The sequence below is a fragment of the Hippocampus guttulatus genome, chromosome 2 (genome assembly GCF_054856545.1).
Source record: "Hippocampus guttulatus isolate MCC_2025c chromosome 2, RoL_Hgut_1.0, whole genome shotgun sequence".
Taxonomy (NCBI): Eukaryota; Metazoa; Chordata; class Actinopteri; order Syngnathiformes; family Syngnathidae; genus Hippocampus; species Hippocampus guttulatus.
Genome location: NC_141262.1, coordinates 2,108,339 through 2,120,394, shown reverse-complemented (window position 1 = coordinate 2,120,394; position 12,056 = coordinate 2,108,339). Strand labels below are relative to the sequence as shown.

The 12,056-nt window shown below is 41.5% G+C and overlaps 1 protein-coding gene across 4 annotated transcripts in view; it reads right to left on the bottom strand.

Moving 5' to 3' along the window:
- Positions 1-12,056, bottom strand: part of ldb2a (LIM domain binding 2a) — an 83,583-nt gene that overhangs the window by 60,520 nt on the left and 11,007 nt on the right. For all 4 annotated transcript variants that reach the window (XM_086106130.1, XM_086106131.1, XM_086106128.1 and 1 more), the window contains exon 2: positions 806-908. In XM_086106130.1, the coding sequence (XP_085962256.1) occupies positions 806-908 (103 nt within the window). The remainder of the gene's footprint in view (positions 1-805; positions 909-12,056) is intronic.

Below are 12,056 nucleotides of genomic sequence, written 5' to 3'. Positions count from 1 at the left end.
GGATAAGCAGAATAGAAAATGGATGGATGGAATTTGAGAGAAGCCAGCAGATGTCGACTAGCTTGTAGTATGTTTCCTATTTGTTCAAGTCAAGTCAAATGTCTTTTTATAGCCCTTAATCACACAAGAGGCAAAAAAATTGATAAAACAAAAAGCTCTCTTTTCCTTTGTTTAGTAAAATCCCGCTGCCGCTGCAGATCATACTGTTTTCTCCACAGGTGGATACGTAATCGGAAGCTGGTGAGTGACAGTGAGTCATCTCCGCTTTGGCTGCCGCTAAGCCTCGTGCTTCTCGGGGGAGGGGGAGGGGGGGGAGGTTTCCGCCTCGATGCCATTGGAGCATGTGTCTTTTAATTTATTTTTTGTTTTATTTTTACATCTGAAAAGCAAAAACCGTTGCCTCGTCTCCGCTGTGACGGAGCAGAATCACGCACGCACCGTGTCCTTATCCGCGTCAATATGTCTGCAGCATGCAGATGAGACCAAGAGGGACACGATATTGAATAATAATGGCAATAACACACTATGCGAACATGTAGCCGCATCTTTTAATAAATGACAAACTAGTATCACTGCACATTGTGGTTGATCGAGTTGACTGCGAGAGTGGAGTTTAAAACAAAATAAAAACAAGCGTAATGGAGAAACAAAGAGAAGTGAGACGGACTGGATGGAACAAATAGTTTTGTATGTCCCCAGCAACACGAACATGGGCACACACAACCACCTCTCAGAGTTTCGTGTGAAAGTGGGGTCAGTGCTGCTGTTTTGCTTGGCAACTGAGAATTCCAAACATCGCCCTTACTGTATCTCTTTGGTCCGTCCTCCAGGCAGAAGGACAGCGTGAGCGTGGCGTCCTCCTCAAAGAACTCTGTGGCGAAGGCGTCCCACCACAAACTGTCGCTTTCCTGTCCAAAAGACAATCAGAAAACGCATTAAGAATCTATACATCGTGTGGAAATGACGTTCGTGAGCAATCGGCAAAATGGATACACACACATCTGGGTCCTTGACACGGTCATTAACGCAAACATGTTCATTAGATTAATTGGAAGACTTCCAAGATGCCTTTGATGTTTACAAAACCCTGGAGGTGGGGGCTCATTGAGGATCTAAACTCTCTTTGCTCCGTACAAAATCTTGCAAGGTTCAGCGAAGACTAAAGTGGCTTTGAAGTTCACACAAACGTACAGTACGTAAGGTTCACGGAAGGCTCTGATTTGTCTTGGTTGTTTACGAAAAAAAAAATAGATGCACGGTTCACCGAATTTTATTTCTTATTTTACAAAAAAGACTGGAATGCCTTTTCAGAGCTTGTCTCATGCTAGATTCCACAATTATCGATTCTTACAAAAACAGGCCTGTTCGTTAAGTTCGGGGAAGAGTTCAATTGTCTTTGAAGTTGAACAAAATGTACGGCATGCTTGATAAATTGAAAACGCAAAATCGCCTTATGTTTACGAAACATGCTCATGGGGCCGCAATCAACGATTATTTTAATAAATAATTAATTTGTTGATTACTTTGTCGATTACTAAATGAATCTGATAAAAAATATAGTGTTTTAATTTCCAATCCCTTATTCAAAAACAGGACATTATTTCAAATTGATGGTGTAGAAATTGGAAAAGAAAAACTGATTAGGATTCAGGAAGTGGTCCATATCATTTCAGGCAAAACTACTGATCATTGTTTTCCAAAGCAAAATCAAATGTTTTATTTTAATTCTAGAGCACAGAAATCATCAGTCTGCATTCATTCATGTGCTATAGAAGCCTTCCGAATATTTACTGTGAAGAACGTAAAATCCTGAGAATTTGAACAATTTGACATTTAAAAAGAGTATCTCAATGATTAATCGATGATTGATAATCTATTATCGCTTAATCGTTACACTTCGACATATGCATTTGCTTCATGGCAAACAAAATTGTATTTGTTTTTCCAAAAACGTATACGTTGGGCTCACAAGAGACTTTGCTGTTCACAAAACTAATCGATGAAGTTCATGGAGGACTGAATTGATTTTGATGTATACAAAAACATGTAGATTAGGTTCATTGCCTTCGTTTTATGGAAGACACTAAATTGTTTTTTATGTTTACAAGATCATCAACGTGAGGTGAACAAAAACCTAAATTGCATTTTGGGTTTTCACAGACATGCACGTACTGTATGTGAGGCTCGTGGAGCTCATGGAAGACTGAAGCATCTTTGAAGTTTACAAACTCACGCTTGCCTGGTTCATTGGAGACGAAATTGTCTTTGATGTCTTCATCACCTATGTAAGGTTCTTGAAAGGCTCCCAATGTCCTTTGAAGTTTCGTTATGCTCATAAAGACTTCAAATCTCTTTTGAAGTTGACAAAAACTTGTACGTAAAGTTCACTGGAGGTTAAACTGGTTTGGATGTTTACAGACACATGCGCATTAGCTTCATGGAGGACTAAATCATCCAGCATTTTAAATTTGTTACTGAATATAGAAGACTAAATTGTCTTGGTGTCCCACAGGCTGATATAAAGAAGCCACAGTTCGGTTTGGGGCTTTGACTTTTTCTTCATCGTGGACTTGGCCTGAGGCGCTAACAATTGGTCGTGAAGTCTCACCGCTTTGAATGCTACAAGTTTCACACCATGGAAGGATGCTCGGCGCAGTCTTTAAAAAAACAAAAACAAAAACACGCTTCTCTACTGGCTCTCCATCCTCCATACTTGTCATAAATAACACTCCACGCGCTAACGTGAGCTTTAATGATAATGGGATTACGTCGGAGACTGGCAGTTCTTCAGCGTTGTTACATTCATTCCCAGCAAGTCCAGATGGGATTTACCGACTCCCCCCCCCCCCCCCCCACCCCTCGTTTAGGACTTAGCGTTGATGCTAATATGCTCTGACAAGTTATGACATATCACCACCTTTCTTTAAGCGCGCTGAGCACTTTCCACATGCTGACAATTAGCCACACCGCCATCCAGATGTGTGCGACAAGCTCGTCCCATCGTGAAAAAAAGAATGTTAACGTTTACATATAGAATCAGAGTCGGGCATCCTACAGCCCATGGCCCACAAAATCAATGGAATGGCCCACCATGAAATTCTAAAACCAAACATTTGGTCTAGCTTTGACCATGTGAGTTTCCTGTTTTCCTGCGAGTCGATAACTTTCTCCACATGCTCCGCCCACACACAACGATGAAAATGAAAACCTTTCGCAATTTAGCGTGTTCCGTCTGTCAGTTATACATGGTTCAAATTTGCCAGCAATCTGACACACCTCCCAAAATGGACAAATTGAGCCGAAACTGACAGCTTCAAAGCAAAATGACAGACGCCCCCCCCCCCATGTTTTTTTCAAGAATGGCCTCTTGAGATTTTTTTTTTGTGGTGTTGCCAAATGAAGCTGCCGTCAGGCAAAGTTAGTTTTGTGCTTTATCGTGAGCGAAAAATATCACCACATTGCTCTTGCCATTTCAAAAGACTCTTTAAAACATTCAACATTCCAACATTCTTCAAAACCACCAAAATGAGCCAAAAATGTACATGTCAAAACAAAATGGCAGACCTCCTGTGAGTTTTAGATTCTTGAGACTTTTTTTATGTGTGTGTGTGGGGGGGGGGGGGGATATCCTCATAATAGATGTGCCTGCTAAATTTCATGTAGCGAAGTGAACCTCACAACCTGTGCAATGAGCCAAATGCTACTTCGCCATATGTCAGGACAAGTACATTACGTAGCAGTGGTTCCCAACCATCGGTCTGAAAAAAATGTGTTTACTGCAAACAACAAATACAAATTTTCGTTTCAATATCTATGTCAGTTATGTATCGTGGCTGGACGCACAATGAAATGCTCTTCGGACGTACCGGTATACACTGTATATGTTGAAAAAAATAATAATATGCACGCAACACTTTTGTTATTGCTTCCATTTTTTTTCCACGAGCTAAACTTTTCCGATCTGCACAAAATGCCCACTTTTCTCAGTTGTTGTTCACAATTCTGTCGACATCTGTCTTTGTGAGCACTTCTCCTTTGGTGAAACCATCCATCGACCTCACAGGAGTGGCGCATCATGACGCTAATTAAACAGCACAATTACTGCACAGGTTCTTTGAGGATTTCTAACTTGAATAAATATCATGTATGAATTATAATAAAAATGATAGAAACAGGTGCGTTTTATAACATTTCGGGGGCATATAAATCCCGATCTCCAACGAGAGCACCCCTCTAAGGCCAGCCGCCGGCACCAAACCAACACGGCCACTTGCAAATGACATATTTAGCGTAGTCCAAGCTCCCCTCGGCCTTCCTGTGTTGAGGTGCACCGCACCGCTCGCCTCCCTGCAACCGGCTGACAGACAACATCCTCCCTTCATTCACGCCTTCAGCCTCTCTGACGAGCCGCTTGCCGTGACCATGTTTGTTGTCATATACGACAAATCAGGCCCCCCCCCCCCACCACCACCCTCCGCCAACGGGTGATGGTGAACCCCGCTCGGTCGCAGGCGGACACACCATCAAATTACAAACAGAATGCACCAGACACAACACGTCATCCACTCATTTTTCATCCATCTGGAAAGGGCCGATACCAAACTCATCTACCTGCCCGTGTGACTTACCCACCTCATTTCCTGGAATCTAGCCACACTCAAAGGATCGCATGCACAACTTTATTGAGTGCTTTCTTGAGTCAGCATCATCCTGCACATCAGGGATGTAACCAGAAGGGTTTTTTTTTCCACAGGGTGACCAGAGTAATAAAATAGTTCATTGAGAGGCGGCTATACCGTAAATGCACATACATGCATTCACAAGCTCGTAATCTCCTCTGTCACTGAGAAGTCATTGTTTTTCATGCCATCCGCAGTCAGGGTTTCATGACAGAAATACAATACAAGCAAGATTAAGTCTCAGTAAAAAGCTACTTTTTGCTGATCTTAATTTACTGTAGTAATACTGTACCATTTCAACCATTGCTTTTCTATAGTGTACCATCTCATAGTTTACTTCTATATCACGCACTGATTTGTTAGCTAACAGAATCTTCAATTGTCACTGACGGCCGATGCCATTTTATAAACAATTTCAAATTTTGCTTTTTACTTTGGTTTGTTCAAACTTGTGTGATGAATGTGTTGGGAAAATGGATGTATGTGTGCATTTTATTTCATGAAATGATGACTGCGGCCTGGTAAGATAAAACATTGCTTCTTAACCATGTTGTTTGCTTGCTATGAGTGTTAAAGTCATGATTTTGATCGGCAGTGACTGTAAAAATCGAATGTTGTTTACTACAGACAGATTCTTTCAGAAAATGCATTCAGGTTAATTGTACGTTAGCTCTTTAAATATTCCATTTTGGCAGAGTGTCATGTGATCTAAGAGTCCTGCTTCCATGTGAAAATGGCAGGAAATTGACAGCCATCAAAATGTTACCCTCAATGTGGGGTTGTCAGGAGGTTGTCCAGAGAGTGACCAGGGCCACCCCTGGCCACCAAGTACTTAACGCCACTGTCACGCGCGCGCACACACGCACACACACACGCACACACTATACTGATTAGCTTTCACTCGTCTGCGTGAATATTTTTTCCCCCTGCTATTGCTTCCAGCCTCTTCCAAGAGTGTAGTGTGGGCGGTTTAAGGAGCCTGATCTCTGAGAAACAACATTTTCCGAAAGCCTGTTCAGCTCCCGAATAGAAACCAGCCCCAGCGAAGTGGCAGACGAAAAGCAAGTTTGACCGAGACGCAAGAGAGCCTCCGGTTATACTGTACATGTGGGAGCATGGAATGACTGAGCGGCAGACATGCAGAAAGTTTGTTTAGCAAGCGAGCCTTTATTTGGTGGTCTTCAAGATAGCCAAAGCATACACAGATAGCCCATTAAACTCTGCTCTCTGCTTGGGCTTAAAAAACAAAAATACAGCAATTTTAGCCAATCAGAAGACTAAAGAAAGTTATAGGTGAACATTGTTGTGAAGAAAAAAAAATGGTAGAAATTGGATAATAGGGAAGAGAATGATATAATGGAATACAATACAAGCAGGGCGGCCCGGTAGTCCAGTGGTTAGCACGTCGGCTTCACAGTGCAGAGGTACCGGGTTCGATTCCAGCTCCGGCCTCCCTGTGTGGAGTTTGCATGTTCTCCCCGGGCCTGCGTGGGTTTTCTCCGGGTGCTCCGGTTTCCTCCCACATTCCAAAAACATGCGTGGCAGGCTGATTGGATGCTCTAAATTGTCCCTAGGTGTGAGTGTGGGCGTGGATGGTTGTTCGTCTCTGTGTGCCCTGTGATTGGCTGGCAACTGATTCAGGGTGTCCCCCGCCTACTGCCCGGAGACGGCTGGGATAGGCTCCAGCACCCCCCGCGACCCTAGTGAGGATCAAGCGGTTCGGAAAATGGATGGATGGACAATACAAGCATAAAAATCTAACCATACGTACATACAATGATGTCATAACTTAGGACAGCACACCTGCAAAACTGCTTTGGGAAAGGCCAGCGCCAATTCGCTTTGTGCACCGAAATGATCCAGATGCACAGAAATGCAGTTGAAAGGAGTTTTGCTATTGTTGATATGGCATGACTCCTTCTTGTGACTGCTGCTCTGAAATCATTCGAAAGTTTGAAAATGACATTGCTGAATGGATGTTATGTTGTGCTCATTTTGCTTTCTGGCATTTCAGAAATGTTCGCAGAAGAGGTAAGGTTCACTACCTCTCATTTTTTAGTTATGCTGGCCTCGCCATGCATACTGGTTTGCATCTGTCTTTTCGGAGCACTATTTCAAGATGCTGAATCAGCCAGCGTAATTTTTCTCACGTATGAGAAATCCCATTGCACATTGAAAAATCTCACAATGCGCTAAATGTAAAACACAGCAATTTAGCAAAATTTGACACAATCCGAGTGGCTACTGGTTAGGCGATCAGCTTTCCCATCTGTTACGCTCCGCAATCAAGGTTGCGCCTGTTTTTGCATGTGCAAACCTTTTGTAATTCACATGGAATAAGAAAACATAAACACATTAAAGCTCAAATTAGAATATTACAAGCCATAATCAGTGTGGGTTCATTTTCACAGCGCTGTTTTAATCATGTCCAGTTGTGACACATGTTTTAACCTTCTTGGTTTTAAAATGTTGCTGCACTTGGCCAATGCACAGCAGCCACCACGGGCAGCCATGCATTATGCAAATGAAGCTAAATTAATGCAGGAAAAAAAATCACACTTTGCCCTTCAATAGGCCGACTTTCACCAGAAAGTCGACACATAAACATGGATGCACACATCATATGAAACGACCATATCAAGCACTGAAGACAAATCCCTTCCTCAGTATTGTGTTTCTTCCTACCGCATCTCCCTGTCCTTTATTTGCTATGTGGTGTAGTGCAGAGGTCCCCAACCTTTTTTGCCCCATGGACCGCTTTCATGTCAGACAATATTTTCAGGGACCGGCCTTTAAGGCCGGATAGATACAATAATATAATATGAGATCACCTGCATGAAAAGTTTGCTATTTTCAAAATATAATAGTAAACATGAATCATGACACGAGGAACATCCTATCTGGCCGCAACACTATCTGGTCGCTATGGTTACGTTTAAACGTGCCTTCAAAATAAGATAGGCCGTAAATAAAAATGCATGAAGAATACGACGCTTATTATGCAGAGTAGGCTTGGTGTGTGGGAATCTCCCGATGAGATAAAGCCGTATTTGAAATAGGACTCCTGATACTGTCTATTAAATGTAGCCTTCTTTTTCTTGAACGTCGTAGACTCTTCTTCTGTCTCCTGGATGGGCCTTTTTCCCTTCCCGAAAAAAACTTTTCAAAGACGTTTGTGTTTTATGCGGTAACCTATCACGTAACCAAGAAGCGCGCATTCACCTGAGTCAAGGGTGACATGCTGTAGACCGATATAACTGAGAATCCGGTAATTTTTCAAAATAAAACATCTTTCAGATTCTGAAATGAATAAAACAGAAGGAATGTAAGTTATTTATTCTTTCTGTTCAGCCCGGCACCAAATGATATCGGTCCGCGGCCCGGCGGTTGGGGACCCCTGGTGTAGTGGACCCAAAAATTCTGTCTCGTAACAAACAACTATACGAAGATATTTGTTTACCATGACCACAAATTATTCTGACCAAAAATTCTGCCTGGCACCAAATAATCACCCCTCAAAACTGAAAGACGCCCATTTTTTCGTCAAATTAATTCTGTCCATCAACAAGCAACATCACAGTCGTTTGACTTAACCGCAAATGATTTAGCCCAATAAATTCTGCTATGCAACAACGAGACACACACTAATTTGCTTTTTATTTTATTATTAATTATTATAATATAGAATTATTAATTTATTTATTTAATTGGGACAGTGCACATTAATCAACACAAGAATAAACAGTATAAATGCACCGGACTTAGCATAAATGCTAGACACACAAAAATTTGATATGACAACTGATAACTTTGTCCAACAAAGTCGACCTAGCAAAAAGTGGATGCCCAAATGTTTGAAATGCTCACTTTTGCTAAATGAATTCTGCCTTGCAAAAAAAGTTTGACATGACCACAAGCGATTTTGTTCGATTAATTGCACCTGGGAATAATCCACCAAACTAATTTGACATGAACACAAAGTATTTTGCTCAAATGATTCTGCATAGCAACAGTCAGCAAACTACTTTCCCATGAACATGCGGTATTTTGCCCTGGGAATTCCGCCTAGCAACAAATGAATGCACAGACGTTTGACATGGTCGCTCATGATTTCAGCCAACAACAAGCCACCACGCCTAGCTTGCTTTGCGCACGAGTGATTTTGCCCAGCGAAATCTGCTTAGCAACAAGTAAAGGCACCAGTTTTGTATGGCCGCTGATGATTTCAACAAGTTTCGGCTAGCGACAAGTCACCAACGCTAGTTTGCCATGAACACAAGTGATTTTGTCCAGCGCATTTTGCCTAGCAATGAGTGAATGCGCAAAAAATTTGCCTCGATCACTGAGGATGTCACAAAACAATTTCTGCCCTAGCAATGCTCGGCAGTTGGACATGACCAAAAAATAATTCCGCCAAGCAACTAGCAACTGTGCAAGTTTGACATGACCACAAAGTGAAGTTGCAAGCAAACATTCAACTTTGGAAGGGAACGTTTTAGATTGGCTAAAATTTGTTTCTGTTTTTCGAAGGCGAAGGACGTAAAAAAATAAAAATTTGGGGGGGTTTCATGCTCATTAAGCGGAGTGGGAACTCCAAAATAAATAGACGCATGGAGGAAAAATAAGCAGTCGTCAGCAGCCATATTATGCCCCCTGTTTTTATGTGACAGAGTTCAACCGAGTTCATCTCCACAGAGAATATCAGGAAAATGATGAAACATGCAGAAACACAAGCCGCCTGCTAACTAACCTGAAGCTCCTATTAATTTTTAATGATGAAATATAATCTAGTTGAATATTTTACATGGCAACATACGAATTGGGTTGATTTGGTCCGGGTAGTAGGTTTCAAGTAAATCTCCAGCAGCTGGCTTAATGCGTGGGCAGGCTAGGATGAATACAATCCACTTTTTCCCTGCTAATCAGCTTAGAGAAGTTAGTTCTGGCTAGCATGTTGGGAATGTAAGTCATCCCACCACACAGTGACTTCCAGCTACTTTTCCGAGTGGGGAAGGGAGGAGGGTTAGGTTACGGGCTGCCATAGGTTATATTTGCGATTGGAACGTATATGCCCCACTTCATCACTTGTTTTTTTTCCTCCAGTGTATCTTGACAGGCCGGTACGGTTATATATTCAGGTATATATTCTTTATCCTCTGTGAAAAACACCTACATTACAACAACTGACTGAGTCACTCACAGCGGTTGTAAATTTTCTTCATTTTTGTCACTATTATACTGCCCCCCCCAATGGCCAAGTCAAAGACACCAAAAGAAGGTGCAATTAATTGATGCTAATGATGCACAAAATGTTTCATTCTTTACACTCTAATTAGGTTACTACTCTTATTTAATATCATAGAGCAGTGGTCCTTAACCTGGGTTCGATCAAAACCCCAGGGGTTCGGTGAATCGGTCTCAGGGGTGTGACGGAGCCTCCGCCGTGGAGGTTAAGACACAACGGACTCAACAAGTCAATTAGTTATGACACGCCCCCTTGGCCATCACTGGCTGCTGATGATCACATAACATTGCTTGTCCAATCAGTGCTGCAGGAAATTCAGATCACTCAGTAGTCAACACACGTTGACAACTGTGTCAACTGTCATGATAGTATGTCGTACTATGTCGAGCAAAAAAAACCCCAAAGTGGTTGGACGAATATGTACCGCATGGATTCACATACATCACGGAACGTGATGGGACTCAGCGTCCTATCTGTATTATTTGTCATACCAAGTTGAGCAACTCTAGTCTCGCAAGGGCAAAACTGAAGGAACACTTCTTGAATCAGAATTTTTTCAGTAATGAAGGGTTCGATAAATGTACAATGAACTCGTTGGGTTCTGAACCTCTAATAAGGTAAAAAACACTGTTATAGAGTGCTAATTTCTTGATTTAGAAACACACTACAACAACCAGTGAAACTGATGTCTTGGGCTAAATATATGTGTGTGTGTGTGTGTGTGTGTGTGTGTGTGTGTGTGTGTGTGTATGTATGTATACATATATAAATAAATAAATAAAAATATATATATATATATAGAGAGAGAGAGAGAGAGAGAGAGAGAGATTTATATATAGATATAGATATCTATATAATATCATTTTGGGTGTATATATATATATATATATACAGTATATATATACTGTATATATATATTTTTTTTAATTTCAGCCTCTCCAGGCAGAAGGAGTTCTGGGTCAAAAATTTTAAAAGATATAAGATAAGATATCCCTTTATTTGTCCCGCAATGGGGAAATTACAGTCAGAATTCAGAAAGGAAAACACTGGGTAGGGAGATACATCCAAAATACAAATAAACAAAATACATCCAAAGGACATTTATTTTCACCTGGAGCGAGCCAGAAGTCTGACGTGTTATCGGAGCGACGCAACGGTGCAGAGAAATAAGGCGCATCTATTATATGAACGTCACCTCACATGGCCACTTTTGATTGACGCCATCTGAGAATTATGTTGCACTGTACAACGATACCAAAAACATACAGTACCTAGCTGGGAAAAATTATATTATCCCACATTTTTAAAGTACCGTTTAAGAAAGAAGGGGGAAAAAGTGCATTCAGAGTCATCTGCAATTATTTTGACGAGGTGGCCAAGAGTCAAGGGATACATAAAGTGTTTGAAAACATTCCAAATATAATTTTTACATTTTTTTTATGTTATCAAGGCTATCCTAAGTAGTATCATGATAAAAAGAATAAAATAATTATACAAAGAACTTGAAGTTGTCAGTTATTTTTCCACTGCTTTTGTTGATGTTTGAAATGTAAACATCTGTACCAAATTAGTGTTTTGGTTTGCGACAGACTCTGCATTTAATCTTTGACGTCCGGGACGAAGGCCTGATGTAATTTGAGTAACTGTCTGGTTTTTCCTGATGGGAACAGGGAGGTGTCATTTTGAGGGAATCGTTTATTTCCTCCTTGATGCAGATGATCTCAGGGGAGACATTTTTGGCTCTCCCGACAGTCCACCTTAATCCTTCCCGTTCAACTTGACCCCACATTGTAAGCCCTATTGGTGTCAATGTGACGCATGTCGGAGGGCAAAGGGGGGCACATCCACTTCGAGCAGTGACAGGAACAAGGGAATGGGTCGTAATGAACGCTCCGTGGAAGTGCCGGATGACGAGACAGGTGGCTCGTTTGAATGCCGAAAAATAAGGAGGGCAACATGAGCGCAGGATGGGCAGGATACAATAAAGTAGAGGCAGGCAGTGCCCAGTGTGGGCAATTGTGTTAGCATTAGCACCATTGGCTGCTTTTGATCACACTAACAGATCTGTTTGGAATTCCAATAAAATTTTGTGTTGCATTTTACATATGAAGGAAGTTGTCGGTACTGTAAAT